Source organism: Misgurnus anguillicaudatus, chromosome 2 (assembly GCF_027580225.2).
Source record: "Misgurnus anguillicaudatus chromosome 2, ASM2758022v2, whole genome shotgun sequence".
Classification (NCBI taxonomy): Eukaryota; Metazoa; Chordata; class Actinopteri; order Cypriniformes; family Cobitidae; genus Misgurnus; species Misgurnus anguillicaudatus.
Genome location: NC_073338.2, coordinates 21,715,675 through 21,738,452, shown reverse-complemented (window position 1 = coordinate 21,738,452; position 22,778 = coordinate 21,715,675). Strand labels below are relative to the sequence as shown.

At 38.1% G+C, this 22,778-nt stretch overlaps 1 protein-coding gene across 1 annotated transcript; it reads right to left on the bottom strand.

The window, feature by feature from the left end:
* Positions 1–1,432: 1,432 nt before the first annotated feature.
* fam49ba (family with sequence similarity 49 member Ba) lies at positions 1,433–22,222 on the bottom strand. Its single transcript, XM_073874567.1, has 11 exons — positions 22,033–22,222; positions 10,911–10,990; positions 8,602–8,723; positions 8,148–8,253; positions 5,070–5,204; positions 3,377–3,456; positions 2,608–2,724; positions 2,360–2,439; positions 2,139–2,265; positions 1,974–2,044; positions 1,433–1,863 (listed from the first exon to the last, which is right to left on the bottom strand). Exons 2-11 carry the CDS (start codon positions 10,981–10,983, stop codon positions 1,797–1,799), a joined length of 978 nt encoding a protein of 325 aa, XP_073730668.1. The 5' UTR covers positions 10,984–10,990; positions 22,033–22,222; the 3' UTR covers positions 1,433–1,796.
* Between the last annotated feature and the right edge of the window lie 556 nt (positions 22,223–22,778).

Sequence of the window (22,778 nt, the reverse complement as noted above, 5' to 3'; positions counted from 1 at the left end):
AATAAAATCTTTCACATGTGAAATTATGATAATTTTAAAAGCATTGAATTCTGCTACACTTAAGAATTAAAAATTAGAAATAATATTTCATAAACACATTGAATATTGCTAAAGAAGTAAGGTAACACCAGTGACAAAAAAATGGTGTATGCAGTCTTTAAGTACATGCACACAAAATATCATTAAAGGCAGAGTCCACAATGTTTGAAAAACGCTTTGGAAAAGGAGACGGGCCGACTACCAAAACACACTTATAGCCAATCAGCAGTAAGGAGCGTGTCTACTAACCGACATCCTTGCCGGGTTGCGTATGTGTGGGGCGGGTCTATCAACAGAAGGTCCAGATTCTATTGGGGTAGGGGCGTGTTTGTTTAGGTGATTTCAAATATCAACATTGGCTTTCAAACATCATGGACTCCACCTTTTAAGCTGTCATTTATGTGTACTCATAAAGTCAAAGAGTAATCTAATGATGTGGTCTAAGTTTAAATGTTAGAAAAAGAAATCAATTTTAAGACATTTTTCCACACCAAAAGTGGACGTTTCTGTAGAATGACCCAGCTATGTACATTTGAGGTACTATGCATTCTTTAGGTAAAATACAAATGTGTACTTTTTTAGGGGTACCACCCCAATGCCAGCTTTTGTATCTTTTCTGAGCGTAGTATAACCTAGTGTCCGAAAAGGAACTCAAATGTATCGTTTATTGCTCCAGCTGTTCCCATCCTTCAGTAATCCATTGGGATTTAAAGAGTGAGACAACTAGAATACAGCCTGGACTTCATTATACTTTTCCAGACAGCAGACGACCCAGGACCAGATTCACACCGGATCTGTCAACTTCGGACCAAATCCAGTACGTATCCAGCCCGGAGTCATCTGCTGTCTGGGATCAATTTCTGGAATAGACTCTGGAAAGAACGATTCATAATCCATAATTCAATGAAAAGTACAAAGGATCATTTTGCCTGAGTACAGGGCATCAAATTAGTTTTGAGAGAACCGTGCACTCTCAGAAACAAAGGTATCAACGCTGTCACTGGGACAGTACCAAAAGGTCCTTACGTACAGATATGTACATGTGAGGTACTACGCGTTCTTTAGGTAAAATACAAATGTGTACTTATTTTTAGTGGTACCACCCGAGTTTTCAAGCGTAGTATAATCTAGTGTCCGAAAAGGAAAGATAAAATGTCATTAAAATGTATTGTTCCAGCTGTTCCCACCCTTCAGTAATCCACTTGGATTTGTCACAGGGGCAGTACCCTTCCAAAAAGTAAACCTTTGTACCCAAGGGGTACCTCAAAGGTACATATTGGTAGGCTACATAAAGGACCATTTTAATGGGTACCGTCCCAGTGACAGCTGTTGTACCATTTTTTTCGGACAGTGTGTGACAGTTTTCAAATGTTGGTCATTCAGGGTCTACTCATTAGGTTAAAATAACTTTATTCAGTTCAGTTGTTAATAAAAGTCACAGTAAAATTTCTCATTAAAAAGCAAACAGTCAAAATACATTAAAAACGTTCCTGTCTGGCTGCTCAGTCAACCGTAAAGAACAAAGAGATGAATTCAGCTCATCTTCGTCAGGCGGCACCACATCAAAGCGGCTTTATTGAAATCTAAAGGTCACACAATTTGAATTCTAACAGAATAAGATGTAAAAAACCAAAACTACGACAATTCAAAAATAAAAACAGACAGTAAACAGTAGCTGCCACATGGTAAATGGCTTAAAAAATTGCGCAAGCGTCTCGTCAAATGTATTTCAGTGGTAACACTTTTAGTAGATACTGTCAAGCTTGTAACATGTTTTTAATTTGCTTGGAGGTAGTCTCATCATTCAAATGTTTAGTTGTGTACCTGTGAGAGGCAAAAGAGAATAAGCGGCTTATGAAGACTGAACTCGCTGCTGTATATTCAATATAAGTCATTAATAATGCAATAAAACTTTAATATTGCTATTCACCAACCTGAGTGCATTGAGAAGGCCCTCCACACTGTTAGGCGGCTGAAATCGCAGTACCTTAATGCATCCTTTCATCTATATCATCATACAGACAACGGTTAACACATGGTTTCATATGAACAGTATAATGAACATAATAATAATAACAACAATGCAAAATAAGACATACATCGATTTTGGAGGTTTTAACGAAGGCTCCGGCGGGATGGACGTAGTCGTACAGAATGATCACACCCACCATCACACGCAGACAGAATAAAACTGTGTCCTCGCTAGCAAAACGAGTGCGGTACTCCCTGATCAATACACACAAACAGGGAATGGATCAATTACAACCCGTTACAAGACGAAACAAAAGGAAAATGATTAAACATAAACGTGTCAACTTACGGTGTCTCTAACATGACTTTACACACACTTGCCATTGTACTTAGACAATCTGTTGTGTTCTCGACAGGCAGCTCTGCATGCTGATTAAAGGCAGAGAGAGAGAGAGAGAGAGAGAGAGAGAGAGAGAGAGAGAGAGAGAGAGAGCAAAACTTTCATTGGTTACGATAGTTAAGACTGAGAAAAACTGACAGTGCTGCAGATTTTTTGTTGGCTAAACGTGTAAATCATTTAATATGGTAACCACATACCTTTGATACGAATTTAGTCGTGGCATCGCTTAACGTTTTCAGCATGGGCGTGGCATTGGCGTAAAAGAGAGACATGCGATTGGCCAGTTCGTTGTCAACCTCATTGTGCTCTTCTGCCTTTAGGAAGAAGACAACACGGTTCATTTCATTAATATATCCAACTTTTAGATTTAAACAAAGAGGGTCAAGTTGGGCCACCTGGCTTTTTAGAGATTATGTATGAGCTTTTCCTTGGTCAGCTTTCTTCAAGTAGTTAATCAGGAAAATGAAAGTGGAAATCGGGCATTCACATGTGCTGAAAAAGCACAAAATATTTCATCCATTACCGTATGCGAAAACCAAATGTAAATCCTGCTTTAATCCGCAGACACGTCCAGAATTCCTAATATGCATGTTTCATGAGATGAAATAATTATTCTTCATATAGAGCGCGCTTTTAATTGCTGAGGCAAGTTTAAGCATCCTTGTGTCAGACCCTCCCTGATGATGCAGCACCCGCTAATGAGACTTAAGCCATCTTAACACGTGTCAGCCAAATGATAAAAGTACCCGAACGGGGGAGAGATGGACAAAATAAATGCAGGAAAAAGCGTAAGAGACGTTTGCCTGAGTCAGGACTTCTGCCGTTACCTAATGATCCAGACCATTAGAGAACAGAAGAGCTCTTATTAACCTCTATGACACTGGGGAAGGGGGCATTACTAAAACATAAGCCCTGTGATAATGAGAGGGATTTGCATAGCGAGCATGGAGATTTAGGCACACTTACTGCTTGATTATTGATACGCATGCGACTCAGGGTTCTTCTGTAGTAGCTGAAGTCATTCTGAATGGCCGGGTTGGTCATCTGACAAAAGAGAAGGTGGGATTTTAAATACAGCACTGGCACATGAATGTTGCTGAATATGAGCATATCAAATGGACATTATGATACACTGAAAATTTCATTCATATACTGTTGGTTTTGTTGGCAGACATCATCAGTAAAGTAATGTAGACTATAATAGATTCTCTATAGATTCTTAACTTGGCTTTCTATTCATTTGGTTAATTAGTTGTAACCAGACTTGGTATTCCATTAATGAATCATGTCCCATTAAATCACATCGGAAGTTTTTTTTTACTATACGGTGTTTCAGTGCATTTCCTGCATATAGAAAAACTTAAAGGGACATTCCACTTTTTTGAAAATATTCTCATTTTCCAGCTCCCCTAGAGTTAAACATTTGATTTTTACCGTTTTGGATTCCATTCAGCTGATCTCCAGGTCTGGCGTTAGCACTTTTAGCATAGCTTAGCATAATCCATTTAATCTGATATTCTGATTAGACCAAGCAACGTGCTCAAAAATAACCAAAGAGTTTCAATTTTTTTATCCCATTTAAAAGTTGACTCTTCTGTACTTACATCATGTACTAAGGAAAATTAAAAGTTGCGATTTTATGATATTACACAGTGGTTGAAAATAGTCCCCCTGCTATTGAAAGTTACCAAGAGGACTACTTTCAGGCTCTGCATAATATCATTGCACCTGCTGCAGCCATGTTACGACAGCAAAGTCATTGATTATTACGTCAGAATAAGAGTATAGTTCCTAACCATATCTGCCGAGAAAATCACCACTTTTAATTTTCCGTCGGTCTTAGTACACGATGTAACTACAGAAGAGTCAAGTTTTAAATAGGATTAAAAAAATCGAAACTCTTTGGTTAATTTTTAGCACAATGCTAATGGTCTAATCAGATTCAATGAATTATGCTAAGCTATGCTAAAAGTGCTAGCGCCAGACCCGGAGATCGGCTGAATGGATTCCAAAATGGTCAAAATCAAATGTTTAACTCTAGGGGAGCTGGAAAATGAGAATATTTTCAAAAAAAAAGTGGAGTGTCCCTTTAAGGGTCTCAATTAAAAATGTGCAGTGTCACATGGTTCGTGCAAAGCATGTGAAAAAATAGATCATTGAAATTTAGCTCCGCTTGTGATGTCAGAAGGGGATAATACCACCCCTTAATCTGAACTATTTAACCACGGCTCTTCCATTTAGTGCAGACATCAACTCATTTGCATTTAAAAGGACACACACAACAACGGCACATTTTTGCTCACGCCTACCAATTTTAAACCCACAGAAAAGACAGCTTTGGGATGATCTCTTTTTATCCTCTACACACCTATATTCTTTTAATCCATCACACAGATCCCATACTATGAATATTCTCTCTATCTCCATCATATCATGTCATCTGCTTGACTCCTGTGATTTTTTCAGCCTCTTCTACAATTTGAACTTCCTTCTTGTCTTTGCTATCTCACAGTCTTCTCTTTTTTTGATCATTCTGGACTTGAAGGCTTCACTACAGCAGTACGGATGAAGCAGATTAGAAAGGATTAGACCTAAATGCTGCAGATGTACAGGTGCAGGTGCGAGGAACACAGCGTGACACGAGGTTGCCTGGTCATCTTTAGTTCATCAAAGCGCAGCGTAAAATGCAGGATCTCAGCGAACTGTCGTGCCAGAGCCTGCTCCTGCTCCAGATGTTGGGTCGGGCTGCAGCGTGAGCTGGTGAGAAATTCAAGCAGGCCTTGCAGAGCATCTTCTACAAGACAGACAGAGACAGAAGTATATGATTAAACTGACTGATATAATAAATACAGCACAGAACAAGTTCACGTTCACATTGCCATCTGCACTGATGTTAGGTCAGCCTGAAGCTTTGATGTTTCACCAGAGCCTCTCCAGCAACTGGCTGCTGTTTATGTGTGATTAAGAGCCATGACATGTTTAATGGGGCCATGATCTATTTTTCAACATCAGTCCCACCATCTGAATTACGTCAACCCACCGTCTTACAAAACAACACAGACACCACAATTTAGTGAATGAAAGTACTTTTTTTCACCTGACTAGAAAAACAGATGGCATGTGACATGTTACTGAGACTAGCAAAGATAATTAAGTTAATATTTCCTATTGCTGCTCCACATATGATTCATACGATTTTTTGGACAGTTCATCAATGAATTTACAGACAAAAATGTTTATTCAAGTTGCATTGACAGAAATGCTATATGATATACATAACTATATTATCAGTGGTGTATAAAGACTTTACATAATGAACTATACTGTATATATTATTACCTTCAAATGAGGCATTTTTATATCTATACACTGCAGGTCCCCTTACATGTAAGGCGCCGACATGTTTCTACAGTAGTCCTGAACGGACAAACTGCTCTATAGTGCGTGTTTCAACCCTACGTTGTCTTAGACGACGACGACATGTTTGTCCTGTGGCGGCTACCATATGCGTTTTAAAATTGAGGGGTGAGCTGGTAGTTGCAATTCCCAATCTCAACACTAGATGCCGCTAAAATGTACACACACCACCTTTATAATAAGCATCTTCATAAAAATGAAAATAATTACCTTGGCAGACTATTAACTACTTTAAAATACATTTGTGTTAAGAATTTTAAAAACTATTAATAAAACAACATGGATACAACGTGAAATCCATCCAAAGAATCAACACGAGCGTCACATACAGTCTGAGGTCTAGATCTAATGAATTTGTTACTATGTTACAGTAGATCTGCGCTGTTTTGCTAGACATGGGAAAAGAAATTGGCCTTGCCAGAGGAGCGAACTAATCTGATTATGATGGACCGCTGCTCTGTTTCAGGCTGGTTTCCTACGAACATGCAATAAATCTAATCTGAAAGACACACTGAAGTATTTAAAAACCAAAACACAGCTCTACAGTAAAGCACAGTTCATGCATTTTATAACGTGTATAACTAGGATAAATTCAGGAACATGCATGTACAGTAATATGAAATGGAAAAACCAAATACACATAGCATGAAAACTAAACCAGCTTGAGGTAGAAACCGTGAGTAGTGTAATTTCGGTTCTCTCATTACATGTTGAATTGAGAAATGCATAAATAAGATATTATATAATATGATACTAAATGAACGACAGCTAATCTGAGCAGTTTTATAACCTCACTATTACTATAGACGGTTTCATCGGATGCACGTGCGCTGACGCGATACACGTCTGGATCCGAACTTTACTTCCGGTTTCGTTTTTTTTAATGGTCTGACTAGTATCTCTTGAACAAATGCCTCGTCGAAAATAACAAATGTTTTGGTTTCCTAGGTGTTGTTTATTTTGCTTGTTATATAAATAAACTACGTTTAAAGAACTTTGTTGTTATTTATTCTTAGCAGAGTTTACCGGAAGTTACGTGCGGACCGCGACAGTTATGTTGTTACTGCTGAAACCATCTATACATATATGTATTATATGTATGCTATGTACTGAATATGAGATGGATAGCTATGTACGATAAATATCCTCATATTTTTTTTAAAGTGGAATTGATGTGTACATGCTAGTCAAAGCTTCATGTGAGATAATCACCTTGTTTTCACATTTGGTCCTTTCAGGGGTCTGAGCTCGGTTTGCTGGGTTTTTGGCCCATATGTAAACACGTCAAATGGTATCAGACCCCTAAAAGAGTCAAATTCTTTATAAAAAAGGTCTGAGACCCTATTACAGCTTAATTGGACCAAAAACGGATCAGAGTCCTCCTTTAGGCACAGTGCTTGGCCTTTTTTGACATGGTTCACCTCTTGGTGCACTTTAATGGTACGGAGTAAGCGTTAACATTTCTCGTTTACTTTGAATGGGTGACGTCATGCGTTGCCGAACTGAATTGTTGATCCGTCAACATTACTCAACTTTTTAAGCACCAACGCGTGCGTCAGCCAATCAGATCGCCTTATGCAAATAACCTAGTGCAAGTGTGCCCCGTGTGAATGTACCATAAGGTGTCTGAGTTTGGTTCTCTTAAACAGGACTCAAGTGTGAAAACACCCTAAAACAGCGTATGATGAAAATAAAGAGTTTCTAATAAAAAGGAAGATCATATCAGACCATATACAGACGACCTTGTCTCATCCTGTATCCCATTGGGAAAAATACAGAAATATTACCAAAACTTGACATACCACCCAGGCCTTCTCACAAATACTTGATTCTAATTGGTCATTTGCTACTGCAGTCCGATATTTTTTATGTGGTGACTGTTAAAACTGTTTGTTTATTCAACTGCAACCCATTCCGTACATGTTTTATGACTCTCTTTGCATCTTTATCACATAATATATTACATTAGGTTAAACTGAAATCACTTCATGTCCATGATAAGCAGACATATAAAAATTCCTTCAGGCTTGTTAGTATTTATTTTACCATACTGAGCCGACTCTACTGTACATTATCCTTTCTATAGCCGACAGCTGACATAAGTGTGTACAGTAATGTGTCATACAATTACATAGCTCAGAGCAGCCGATAATCTACACATTAAAATGGTAAGTGGGTCAGTAGACCATATATCCCCATGAGCAAGCATCTTTTAAGAGGACGTTCATTAAACCACTTTTATTTCTCACCTCTACCTTTAGGTAAGTATTGCTATTTATAGTTTTCTGTGCTATGCACTTGAAATGATAAAAAAACATACCCAATTTTAGTGAGAACTCATAAAACTTCTTTAGTTTGCCCACTAGTGGGACCACAGCGGTCCACGCTCCCTCTTGCACACGCTCATCATTCGGATGCTGAATGGCCTGCGGGGACAACGTACACAGTCAAACACAGCTGAGGATGTGAAAACATTTTTTACAATATTAGTAGGAATAGAAATGAATTAGGGAACTGTTTAACACCACAAGCACGCGCAGCGGGTATTTATTTGCATGCCCATATTAGCAGGTCAAAGCTGTGCACATGAGCCGACTAATTTTTCTCAAAGGTTCTCATTCGCCCACTGCTAATATCCATTGTAATGGCGTTATTAAAGGAAGTACTTGATGGTTCTTGTTATACTGGGCGGTATATGTAATGTACTGCTTGCCTGTACACATGCTGATGTGTGAAGAATTAACAGATTAATGCATTATGGAGACTGTACTTGCCTGTCTGATGGCTTCACCTGCTCCGCTATAAGACTGCAGATCCTGTAGTATGGTTACAGACTCTTTTAGCACCTTATTGACCTCCTCCCATACTCTCCTCTCAGCGTCTGTGGGCTTGGCATCTGCAGAGCAGTGAGAATGCAGAGGAGAGATCAGACCTGATGCTGTTATCGTCATTACATCCTAGTAATTTGGGGTTAAGTGTACTTTGGGATAAAAGGTCTTTGCATAAATTATCATTTACTCGGTCTTTGAAAACCCAGTTACATGTAACGTCATTTTTTATGATGTACTGCTTTCTATAAATCATCATACATAATGTAAACCATTCAGTGAAAATATAACCTTGATATCTTTACTATTGACTGAGTAAGGTCAAAGATTGAAATTTAAAAGTTAGATCAGTGACTGAAATCAAACTTGCTGCTCCAGACAGGGTCACATTAGTTTTATTAAAGGAATAGTTTACCCAAAAATGAAAACTCTGTCATCATCCACTGACCCCGAAGTTGCCACAAACTTTTGCATAACACAATGGAATATATTTTTTAATAAAAATAATAATAGTAATAACTCCTTCAAGAACAATAGGGTCCTCGCACCTTGAAATGCTATGGAAGTCAATAATGCTCAAAAATGGTTTGGTAACAAACATTGCTCAAAATATCTTAATTTGTGTTCAGCAGAACAAAGAAATTTATACAGATTTGTATCAACTTGAGGGTGAGCAAACAATGACAGAACTTTCCCTTCTGGGCAAGCTATCCATTTAAAACGAGTATGACTGCATAATAAGATGGCAAAATCTTGCAATAAAATCACATTAGATACATTTTAAGATGTACAGTAATGCTGCGTTTACACCAGCCGTGGTAGAGGCGGCAAGCGCGGGTGATTTACATGTTAAGTCAATTCAAAGATGTGATTAGGCATCCTGCGGCGCGCGTTCCGCGCGAATTGAGCGTTGCCGCGGGAAACGCGCCAGTTGAAAAAACTTCGGCGGATTTCCGCGCCACGTTAACCAATCAGGACCTTGCTGTAGTAGTGACGTGATTACAGGAAGTGAGTGGAGTCTCAGCAGAGTCGCAGAAGCCGCTCCCATGAATTTCTGCGTGAATGTCTCGAATGACTAGAATTTCACGCACGAATGAAGCGAGTAAACTCAAATGTTCAAGCGTCCAACTAAGCGCGAATAGCGCGTTTTTGCTGCTTCTAGCGCGGCTGGTGTAAACGCAGCACTAGGCCACCACCACCAGACTAGAAATTTTATGTCCATCCAGATTTATTTTTTAATCTATTTTATTAAGATCCAAATAGGGATGGGCGATATGGCCTAGAATCCATATTGCGTTAAACATTGCAGCCTCTTGCGATAGCGATATGTATTGCGATATAATAATTTCAATAGACTCGTTTCAGAACAGGTTATATAGACCCTTACAAAAGCCAAACTGCTAAAAAAGTAAGTAAAAGTAAACTGTTATGGCCAGATTAGTCTCTTTTAGCTGGAACATGTTTCACAATTACTAGACCATAATGCCAATTTCGCGCTGGAGCAGCAGTTAACTTATGTAACTTATGGCTTGAATCCAAAAAATAGATGTTGCATCGGTCTTTTTCACGAGTTCCTCTGTTTCGCTGACGCTTTCATCATCCATGTTTATTCGGCTGCAGCTCTTGGCTCTAAAGTTCGCGGGTAGATTATGTCATCAACGCGTATTATCGCGATAGTGCAATAGATTTAAAATCTCTATCTTATGCCAATTTTCTATCGTTTATATTGCATATCGTTTATATTGCCCATCCCTAGATCCAAACAGAAAATACAGGAAATATGTCAAAAAAAATTATGACTAAACGTCATTTTTAGGCATCGTCAATGTTAAGTGTGACCTCTCTTGGCACTAAACATATCTTGAGCGTTTTTTGAGCAGAATGAAGTAAAAAGACTAATTTCTTTAAAATTAGAAATTAGGATTTAATTTTATTTAGGTTCTGCTATTGCTCAAGTGGAAGAGGAGTTTACCCTAAAAACACACCAGTTTACATTTTTATACAGTTATATACACATTTCCTGTATTTTCTGAATGTATTCGATTAAAGAAACTGAGAAACAAATTGCAAAAACAACAAATCTAATTCTGGCATGGTGGCCTAAGAGTTTTGCACAGTACCATACTTGTGACACAACAACTCAAAAGGCACCCTGTAAATAATTCAGTAAAGAGTAAAGAATGATTTGGCAAATTGCACAAATTCATTCATATTGTGGTGCATGTTGGGAAAAAACATAAATCAAAAACACTTACTTTCAAAGTCTATGAAAAAGTTTCCTGCATTGTTATCAATGTCTCGTGTGAGAACCTTGATCAGATTCCCCATCCTTAACCTAAAGGAGACGAAAAAAAACTTTAACAGTTCAATTTTTGCAATTGACAGACACGTCTAAAATTTAGACTGCAACAACTGTAATTCTTCCTGCAAGTTCTGAATAAGTAAGTCGGTGAGAATGAAACACAGGGTTTCCCGCAGCACTTTGCAGTTCGGGCGGCCCGCCTAAGCTGGGAAACCCTACCGCCTTAACTGAGTCGTCAAAAAAAAAAAAAAAAATGCTACACAAAAGGCCGTCAAGTGCATCTCGGAGAATAGCCCAGACGCGCTTCAAACCGCGAGCGTGCACGCGCGCCACACAGCCGAAATGGTCTGCCTACTGTCTGGTGGTTAGCCAGTTGATAAAACGCGTGTCCATGAATACTGTAAGACTTATGGACTTATGTTTTGAGTTTATTTAAGCCTGTTATTGTATTAATCTATACTTCTTGCAAATTTAAAGTAAGTTACCTGGTGATTTTTGTTGTTTGAGCAACCTGCTAGCTAGGTTTCACATGCCTGTTGATTCGATATAATTGTTGAGCGCTGCTTCAGTTTCACTTCATCACACAGCTATTTTCATTAGAGGTATCTGTTAAAAACATTTAATTCATTAATAATCTAGTATGTGTTCATTTTCTGTCATAGTTTCTTCAAAATTAAGTTTCATTTGAGTGTTTTAAATAAAAATATTTTCATTTTCATCATGATGCGTACGCCCCGCCACTTTGATTGCCACGAAACACCCCCCCTCCCGGCCACGACCACCCGCCCAACCCTACCACCTTAACTAACACATTTTCCGCGGAAAACCCTGAAACAGTATTACTGCATCTTCTCTTTCAATAAGATAAGTATGCATGCGCAGTGAGATGCATGTTACGAAAATGCATTCTCAACTTGAACAACATGTTATAAAAGCTGTAAAGAGCAAATTCAACACACTAATGGCATCCACACTTTAACCACAAGTATCCACTTCAGCTGAAAATATACATAATGTGGCTCACAAACATTTTGTGCAAAAGCAAGCTTCTTTAGTTCATTTCTATTTGCTATGAGCGGCACTGGGTGGACTTCTTCCATCAATGAAGATTGAATGAATAATAAATTGAGCAAAGCTGCTCCCACTTAAATGCATAGATTTAATAAATCACAGCTATATTAGTCTCATTTTCAACCAAGAACTTCAGACCCTGTTTGCTATAGTACATTATTATTATTATTTATTTTAAAATTAAGATTTTAGTTTTTGCGTGTGTTAAATGACAAAGTAGCAGAATGTAAAAACCATAGTATACACAATTAAAACCAACGTCTTGTCCTTCAATATGCATATATCAATAACTGTGACACCAGCACATATGACAGCAGCAGCATCTGGCCACACTAATGAGTATGGCAGTGAACATCTGTTGTGGGTAGTATAGTGAACCCTTGCTAGATTCCTCCACACACTTCATACGACTGCAGGTGAAAAGATGCTGAGAGTGTCAAACAGTCATGGGTGGATCCTACCGCAGGATCATGCCGCCCCCTAGCAGTCAAAGCATTTCCATAGTTCAATCCGACCGGATCCCCTCCCTGTGCGCCAAATCTGCAAATCATATGTTCCCAATAAAGAGTGCGATCTCATTCTGATTCACTCGCTCTGACTGTCACTGAGTCAAAGCCCCAGCGGTGACTTCAAGTGAATCATTACATGCAAAGGATGAAATAACATGCAACGTAAACAGCGTGTCATTCGGAGATCAAGGGCAGACTTCAAACAGAGATGCGCCGCTGCAGCGTCTCGCTCTGTGTGTTGAAAGTAGGTAAATAGGTTGATGATGCGGCTTACTGACCTACAGTACGGCGCACAGTGCCGGGTACACGGGGGTGTGCCGCCTATACATCTCATAATGGCATAATCATGTTCATATGGCATTTAGGGAAGCCAGAAGGGCTAAATAAGCACTGGGGTAACTGTCTTAAAGCCCCCTGTCAGCTTTACACCCCTCAGGTGGGGGGGTGGATGAGACCATCTAAACTGAGGTTTCTTATTTGACTACAACAAACCCACCCTGGAATCTCATTGGATAAGAGGGAGAGTGAATACTCTGCTGTTTCCATGGAGCCTAAAAATATTTTTTAACCCAAAATGTGCCGCCAGCCAATAGGAGATGAGCACAGGGGTAAAGAAGGCGAACAGTAGTACTCTGAAAGGGTACTACTAAAAGGATTCAAATGAATCATGAGTGTAGTATTTGGAAAAGACATGCCATTCAAAGATTCATTTTATGTTCTTTACATTATGTAGGATGATTTTATCACAAAAATGACTTTAGCTGGGTTTTCAAAGCAAGGTCATATATTCTTAGATGATTTTAGTGAATAAGAAATAAAATCCTATATACACTGAATAATATGTACAAATCTCAGTGTAGATGGGATCTGCTGTGTTTGCAATGCATTATGGTTTGACGTTCTGGGTGTGGATGCCGTTTCTGTCCACTGCAGCACTTGTGTGTCAGTGTGCGACAGCATGAGCATCCACGTGCTCTCGTCTCTACTATTACTACTACTACCACCCAACCACACACAGAGTAATCCGACCCTCAACCCCCCCTCCCCTCATACGACACACAGCGGGGAGGGAAGTCACGTGTGTTGAGAGGAGGCGAGGCTCTGCGGTTTCAGGCAGTCTGCGGCAGTGCGGAGAACAGAGCCAGTGCGTCTCCTGACCCACATTTCTCCCGTGACACGTCACACCGGGTTAACATTAACCCCAGAATGACAGGACACGAACGGATTTGCTGCAAGACGCCTTTGGGAGTCAAGGCTGTCGACACAGCACAGGCACGCAGAAGCTCTGTGTCTATCATTATAAGCTAGTTATGCTTATATTGATGGGAAAATATAAATCTGAATAAGACTCTGAATCTCACTTGCATAATATCGGTTTATCCGACTTATGAACGAAAACAAATTTCTATCATGTTATCAGTATGCGTGTTCACTGGGATCGAACCCATGACCTCTGCAAGCGAACTCAGTGCTCTATCAGCTAAGCTCCAGAAAAACATATTAAGTTCAAATTCTGTATTATGACTTGAAATTAATTTCTAAGCTCAGAATAAAAACATCACTAAAGTGTGAGTTTTGGTTTGACTGACCAATAGGGAAGTGCTGAATAAAAGCTAATATTTTGCAATTGCGCCCCAAAAATGACACCCTTTACCACTAAATAAAATAACAGCACGACTTCAGAAATGCTACCCCTCTTAAAGGTCAAGGTGACCCTGTCTACCAGCATCATTACTCAAGCAAACAAGATATTTGCTTACGCTGTTGTTACACGTCAGCCCAAAACCGGAGTTCGATGTCCTACCATCAAAAGGGAAAGCGCCACTGGCACGTGTCCTGAATAAACAGACAGTCTACACATGGACAAGGCATGCGGGGCTGAACTTGTCAGCAATGAGTAATAGCGGTCACTTCTCTATTGGAAATTCTGACATCTGTTTCCTTCCTCAGACTTTATGAATATCAACAAATAGATTTAATGAAACAAATGCTAGGTTTAATTAGCAATGACACGTTTGTTATAATCTGTCTGTTGTGAAATAATATTTCTGAGCCATTATGGAATTTTTCTTAAGATTTTTCTGTGATAATGCTTTAGGGCCGGAGGTGTTCTTATTTTCAGCTGTAGCTACAAAAACAAAATGTAGATGATGAACCTTTGCAAGGAGCGCAGCTGGACTTTAGATGAACTTGAGATTGAACCCTATCTTCCCTCGCAAAATATGTTTCACCTCTGTGTGAACATAGATGGGAACGATTGAGTCCTTCTGCCCAGAGATACAACAATCTCCTTTACCAACAAACCCCGGAGTTGTCACTAATAGATCTGACAGACAACTTCTAAGTTAGATATTTAATAAATGTTATGCTTACATGCTTTGTATAATATTAAATGATATTATTGCTTTAAAAAAATACATTAAACCAGCTGGTATGACCTTGAAAATAATATGGGTGTAATGTTTCACATTTACTACATAACATGGAATTGTGTTTGGCGGGTAATGGATTAGGAAGGTTTTTATTGCCTCCTGGTGGATTTCAGATGTTATTGCATCTAAATTAACGTGCAGGACGACAAACTTCTGACCTTCAAGCTAGTGCAATATTTTAATGTATATGAAACCTACATTATATATAATGTATTATAGTATAGTACTATATTAATATCATTTATATAATTAGAATATTTTGGTTTGTGCTGATCTGTAACAGCATAAAATTGTCTTGACAAGAAAAAACCTTTTTATATAAAAATAAAATAGTGTGAGGTGGACAAATAGAAATAACATAATGAATGAAATAAGCATTCAGACTTAGCATTTGACTAATTAAAGGGATAGTTCACCCAAAATGAAAATTCTGTCATGACTGAACCCAAGGACACTGAGACGAACAGACCAAGTGTTAATGATGTGTTAACTTTTTACACATTGTGTGTGTCATGCCATTTTATGCGTTAATTCATGTTAAAATAAATGAAAGGGACAACACAAGTTGTGTTAAAAACAGTGATGGGAGTGAGCGTTACAATTAATTCTGTTACTGTAATTTTACTACTTTTAGCGGTAATAAACATGTAACGAAGTATTTTTTTTTTAAATCAAGTAACGCAATTAGTGAAATTTAAATGAGTTGGTTACTCACGTTACTCTATTTTGTGATAAATGAACACTTGCAGACAAGACATTTCTGATCTAACGTCGCAGGATCATGGGGGGCGGCACAATGAATATTAACACAGAAGGTGTGTTAGTATACACTCTAAAAACAAACGGTGCAATATAGCACCAAAAGTGGTTCTTTGCTCGTAATCATAGAAGAATCGTTTTTAGTGCCATATAGCACCGGTGAAGCACCTGTGTAGAACCATATAGTGCTATGTAGAACCATATTTGGTGCTATAGTGGTTCTATATGGCCCCTATACGGTAGAGCCCGACCGATTTATCGTTTTGCCGATTTTATCGGCCGATATGAGCATGTCGCAGATATATCTGTATCGGCGTATAAGCCGCAGATATGCGCCGATATGAACGTTTGTTACAGAACACATTAAATGCATTTGAAAGATGTAAGTACTTGTTTGTCCAGCAGAGTGCGCCATACTGGTTGCTAATGGTGACCCAGATCACTCACTGTAGTGACACCAGCCAATCCCCCACCCCCTTCACTTCACTTCAGTCAGTCTCTCAGTTCAGGTGGCTGCAGTCACGCTGTGTCTTCTTCACAACATTTTTACACCTGGTATTAAGACGCGCTTTGGTCGATTGGATTATAAATGGACAAGAGAGACGCATTCCCGCTTACATTTGGTGTTTTTAATCCGTCTCTTTGTCGACTTGCGAGTTAAAACGCAAGCGGGAGAAATGACGCGAGACGGAGAAATGACACGTTTAAACTACGCGCAGCCGTGCACTTATATAACACTATATGAGATTACTGCTGCTTGTGTTGTTAGTTAACACGCTCATTTCAGAGCAATTGATTCAATAAGCTCGCGCAACTCTACACCCTTGCTAAATAAAAGAGGCGGAGCGAAGACGCATTAGTTTTATTAAAGTCTAAAGTTTGCACGGAACCCTGGGTTTGTGTTATAAAAACGTTGTGCACAAGCACAACATTAAACATAGCGTACATTAGTATGTGCTCCGTCAAGCATTGTCTTTGTAACGGTGAGTGGCTAACTAATTTGTGAAGTACACAACTTACTGTAAAGCTAATATTAATCAATGACTTCATAAGTTTCTCTTTATAACGTTATTCTCGTCAAAACTGCAAATGATGCAAGTTTTATGTATTTTGTTCTCTTTGTGTTTTAAAGTTATTTATAATAAGTCAAGTTTACTGTTTAGTGCACTGATATCCAACTAATTTTGAATAATAAAGTTTATTGTTAACTTCTTGCCTATAGTACATATCTTTGTCACATCAATATAAGTGTTGGATCACCACATTTGTGAGTGATCACCACATTTGTGAGTGATCATTGCATTGCATTGTATTTATTCATAGTATATTATGTTAAAGTATATAGTGTATTCTATGTACAGTACTTTAGTATAATATACTGTAGTATATACTGAACTATAATGTACACATAAAGAATATCGGCCGATATATCGTTATCGGTCTTTTTTTACTCCCTAATATCTGTATCGGCATCGGCCCGAAAAAACGCATATCGGTCGGGCTCTACTATATGGTTCTACACAGGTGCTTCACTGGTGCTTCACCGGTGCTATATGGCACTAAAAACGGTTCTTCTATGATTACGATCCAAAGCAACAGTTTTGGTTCTATATAGCACCGTTTGTTTTTTTAGAGTGTAGGGACGACACATTTAATTTATAATTTTCTTTTTTTTTATCATCCAGCGACAACCAACTGCTTCCTTCAACTTTTATTTCAAATTATTAAAACTTTTAATTCACATACATTTTTATAATATAGTACTCAATATATAGTATATTTTAGGATTAGCTATGTCTGACTCTCTTTCAAGGTTTTTTTCTCCCAAGGACTTTTCCCCACAGGGTTTTTCTCCTAGGAGGTTTTTTCAACCCCTTGGGAGTCAGAAGTAAGTTAGAAGTACTTAGAAGTATGTTATGTTACATATACGCTCACTTGTACGGATTAACTTTAGCCACTTTACTTTGCTACCTGTTGAATATCCTGTGATTTTTCTGTTTTCTCTTGTTTTTATTACTGTAAAGCTGCTATGGAACAATTAAACCGCTGTGAAGACCGGTATCAGTTTGTATTTATTAACCCTTTAGTTTCACATCATCACTCAGCTTTTCCTGTTAGAGGTTTCTGTTAAAAAAACATTTATTTCATTAATAATCTAGTATGTGATTATTTTTCTGTCAAAGTTTCTTCAAAATTAAGTTTTATTTGAGTGTTTTTAATAAAAATATTTTCTTTTTCACAATGACGCCCTTTTCATTGCCCCGCCCTCAGTTAAACCAGTAACTTATTTGTTTTTCAGACCTTTGGATTAATCTAAATGTGACATACATGCACATCCCTATTATGAATCCAAAGGCAGTAAATAATCTGTGTATGTTTTTTGGATCATCTTTCTAAATCTGATCTTTAATAAATGATTTTTTTATTCAAAATGTGTTTTTTTTTGGAAGAATCCTACCCATATCTAACAGGTGATAAAAAGTATAAATAAAGACATCATGAAAGTTTTTGTTGTGGTTTAAAAGGATGTGTTCTTTCATTTGATTTATCGTATGTTTATGTTTAAAGAAAAGCATTTTCTGGAAGGTATTAAAATTTTGTGAAAAATATAAAAAAAATGCTGGCACTGGCTGGCAACTTTTTTTTAAATGCTGGCGGGGAAAGAGTTCAAATCACTGTGAGTTAATAGACAGGTGTCTATTAACTCAATAATTTAGGTATTACGTGACACAAGTAGCTCTCGACCACTTTTATTTTTTAGAGAGTAGCTCTCCAATGAAAAAAGGTTGGAGACCCCTGAATTAAACAATTGTGAAAAGCGCTATATAAATATTGAATATTTATGTTGTTTTTAACCTATATGAGTTTTTTTATTCTGCTGAACACAAAAGAAATCTGATAAATGATGTTAAGCACACGGTTGACGAAACCCATTCACTTCCATAGTATTTGTTTTCCCTACTATGGAAGTCAATGGGTATTTCAAATGTCTGCTAACCATCATTCATCAAAATATCCTTGTCTGTGTTCACCAGAATAAAGGAACTCATACAGTCATTTATATGACTGTATGAGTCATACGACTCATTTTCATTTTTGGGTGAACTATTTTAAGCGCCGTGCTTCAGTGTGTTGAAGTTTGCACATTACAGGAATTAAAAGACTTGCCTTATAACACACAAATTGGACTACTTTACATTAACATTTTTATTTGGCAGACACTTTTATTCAAAGCAACTTACAGTGCATTACAAAGTATACATTTTTATCAGCATATGTGTTCCTTGGATTTGAATCGATGAGGTTTTGCACTGCTAACGCAATACTCTACCACTGAGCTATACAGGAGTACTTATTTTATTTCTTTGTACTTTTGTATGCACTAGAAATACGCACTAATTCATAGGCAAACCAACCACTGTGAGTGAAAAAGAGATGCAAAAATATGACACCTCTGGTTTTAGCAACAACAATGTTTTTCACCAACGGCGAGAAGCGAATTCACTATTTTCTATGTCTAAAGTGCAATTATGATGTCAGTGTAAACTGGAAGATCTGTGCTCATCTAAATAAATAAAGTATAAAAACACAATATCTTATTTGGCGTTTTGTCACTGTCAATTTGAACAACTTTACAACTTGCTCTTTGCACCAACACTTCACATAGCTGGCAACAGACTGCTCACAGAACAACTAATAATAATCATCATCTCACACTTAAACTAAGATTAGCTCAAAGCATGAGTTAGTTTCCTCTCTCTGAACGCTTTCTTGTGCTCATTAGCATGACTTCTGCATGCACTGGCTACAGAAATGCTTTCGGGTTCACTTCTCTGTTCCTCAAACCAACTAAGCAGCATGGAAAACCGCCACAGGCAGAAACAGGAGAAAGCTAATGTGAGCGGCAGCTATTGGGCCTGTAGTAACACGCTTTTTCTGGCATGACAGCACAGGTGTTTCTCTCCTCTCCTGTGCTTTTATGCAAGCACGTATGCTGGGGATTCTTAGACTGTGTTTAAATGTTGTTGTGCCTTCAACACAGAACGCCCTAAGGGAACATCAATGTTTGAAATGTAATACTTAATGTAAAAATGTAGTGATCAAATGCCCATCTTAAGTTAATAAATAAAAATGAGTAGTATGTTGATTTTGCAAGCATTGGGTGCATCTGTGGCAGTACAGCATACAAAAGAAGTGTTTAACCACAAAATGGTGGCGACTTTCAGTTAAAGACTGATAAAGCGAGCCTCTCCTGCCACAAAGCATAACCAGGAAGTTGAACAAATATCTTAAAAAAAAGAAGTCTGCCACCTACAAAATTCAAATCGAAAGGAAGATAAACTCGCAGACAGCACTATGCATACCTAAACATGAGAGTATATCACCTACATAAATTCTTATATTTAGCTTCTTATCTTCAGAGATCTTTAGACTAACAAAAAGACTAATATATATAAAAACTAATTTAGCATAGACTGTCATCTCACAGGCAGCCTTTTCTTCTGATTCCTGCAGCTAAAACAAAAAAGACCTCGCATAGAAACTCATGTTGTGTAGTGTGTACTGCTTCAGTTAGTAACACATGCCTTAAGGGCATGTAAAGTGCCTTCATAGCCTGCAGTGCACAGGAATGTCAACTAATACAATCACATTTTTACGGCACCAAAGTTAATACACCGAAAGCAGATGCTGTTTAACATCTCAAAGTTATTGCATGTTTTTGCTTTCTATTACTGTTGTTTGCAGTGTTTTCAATAAAACTCTACCAGATAAGCAAATATGAATATATTTCATGTCATAAATATTTGGTCATGATGACAATTGGTGCATGTGGCTCATGCTATTTTTTATATCTATTGACCTTAAGCATATATTATGCATGCTATATTCCACTGCACTTATGTAAGGAATAATTGACAACGGGACGTCGAATTATTCGAAAATAATGGACACCCAAGGTGGTAATGTGGCACGACGCAACATTGCTCTGGTGGTTATTTTAAAACATTTGACAGGTCAGGTGTATGGTTATTGAAAAATAATGCATACTGGTGGAACATTTCTTAACCAATCAGCCAATCAGAATAAAGCATTCGACAGCCCCATGGTATAAGTAAGGAATAGTTGACGACGGGCCATTGAATTATAAGAAAATAATGCACACCCAAGGTGCAATGCGGCACAACACGAAGCGAAGTGTGCATTATTTTCAAATAATTCAAAGGACCAGAGTCAATTATTCCTCTTATACCACGGTTACCGCAAACATTGGTCTGGTGCCTATTTTTAAGACATTTGACAAGTTAGGTGTGCGGTTATCAGAAATTAATGCATACCCAGACTACAGCATTCAACAGACCCGTGGTATAATACTTAATAATATCTGCAACCATATACGCTTATTAAAGTTTATAATAGGGTTATAATAAATTACTTAACATTTCCCATCACTACAATAAATACGCTGTGCATCTCTGACACACCCTGGTTGATAAATGCTGACCATCAGAGATCATAATGAAGGGGATGATGTGTCAATATTTTGAGTTCACGTGCTTAATTAAAACCTTTAGCACTCCACAACACAGAAAGTGCAGGGGTCACGGGGGGAGTGCAATGCACTCAACATGCACAAAAAAATAGTTACAAAGAAAAAATGAATGGAGATAGGCCTGTGGTGCTGTGAAGTCAGAATAACCTTATTTTAACTATGAGTTGTTAATATGAAAAATTATGAATGATGGTTACGCGTGAGAATCTATTTGTTTAAAGTAGATGTGGTGGTATGACCAACTTTCTATACTTGCTGTGCATTGAAATGCGTGTTTTGAATAAACAAAATCAGGAAGTGGCATGATCTATTTGAACAGAGAGGAAGTCTGACAACCATTGCTTTTGTTAATCTCCCTTGTAGTTTAAAATCAACTTTTCTTCTTAAAAGACAAATACAAGAAATGTACAGGCTGATACAAACTAATATAACACAAGAACACTCATCTATAATCTCCGTCCATCATAATAATGATCACAGGAAACTCTCGTCAAACGTGAATAAACTCAAACGCGCGCACACAAACGTCACGCGACGCTAAACTTCAATATTATTTCCTTAAAACAACGTGACGTTATCTTAAATGTAAAGTATCATTCACGTTTCTTTCAGTTTAGTTCTAAGGTCTATCGTAAAGATTTTTAGCCCGAGGTTACCTTTACCTCTCTCACCTGTGTTACAGAAAACATTGAAGCACCGCACGCTTCACATCGCAGTGGAAAAGCATCACACATATCGATTCGTGACTCTTACCTTAATTTCCAGTCAATTCAGTAAAAAGTAAATAAAGGGAAACGCTGAAGATCTCTCTGCTCAGCGGATCATTGTAAAGACCGTGGCGTGTGTCTACATTTTCCGGATTGGCCAATCAGAAGTGTTGCGCTCGCAGTCACACGCGCAGGTTGTGCCCGCGACGCTACTGTGGGAGCGCTACAAAGGCGCGAGCGCTAGAGAGTCAGTGCACACTACTATAAAAGGCAATAGGTGTGTACGACTTTATGCGGCTCTGCGCAGACCGATCAACCTATGACATCAAAGTACCGCGAGAGCAATTCAAACCGAAACGCACTCGCGTTATTTTGATGTCATACGTCGAACAGTCTGCGCAGCGCCGCGTTAAGTCGGACACACACACTCAGTTTATGACAGAAAGAGGAAGCTAGGAAGCTACAGTAAATACGTTGTCTGCGTCTTTTCGTGTCGCTTTTTCATCATTGTGCTTCGGTCGTTTAAACACTGGTGTAACGGACGGCTTACTACTAATAGGTGAAACTTTATCATTTCATAAACACTGTGACTGTCAGTTGGGATGATGCATAAAATTGAGACATAACTTTATATGTTGACATTATGTATTAATAATAGTTTTAGAGTAAATATAGACAAAATGTTTGCTTTTATTTCTCAGTATTTAGTTTTCATTACATTTGCATATTTGCTAATTATCCTAGATTTCTCTAGTTACCCATGACCTAAGTTAAAGGTGCCATTGAGTAAAA

Coding starts and splice junctions, on each gene's coding strand:
- fam49ba (XM_073874567.1), bottom strand. CDS start 10,983: ATGGGGAATCTGATCAAGGTTCTCACACGAGACATTGATAACAATGCA. Junction 5,205..8,147: donor TGAGTTCTCACTAAAATTGG/GTATGTTTTTTT, acceptor TCTGTCTTGTAG/AAGATGCTCTGCAAGGCCTG. Junction 1,864..1,973: donor GGCCTTCTCAATGCACTCAG/GTTGGTGAATAG, acceptor TGCCTCTCACAG/GTACACAACTAAACATTTGA.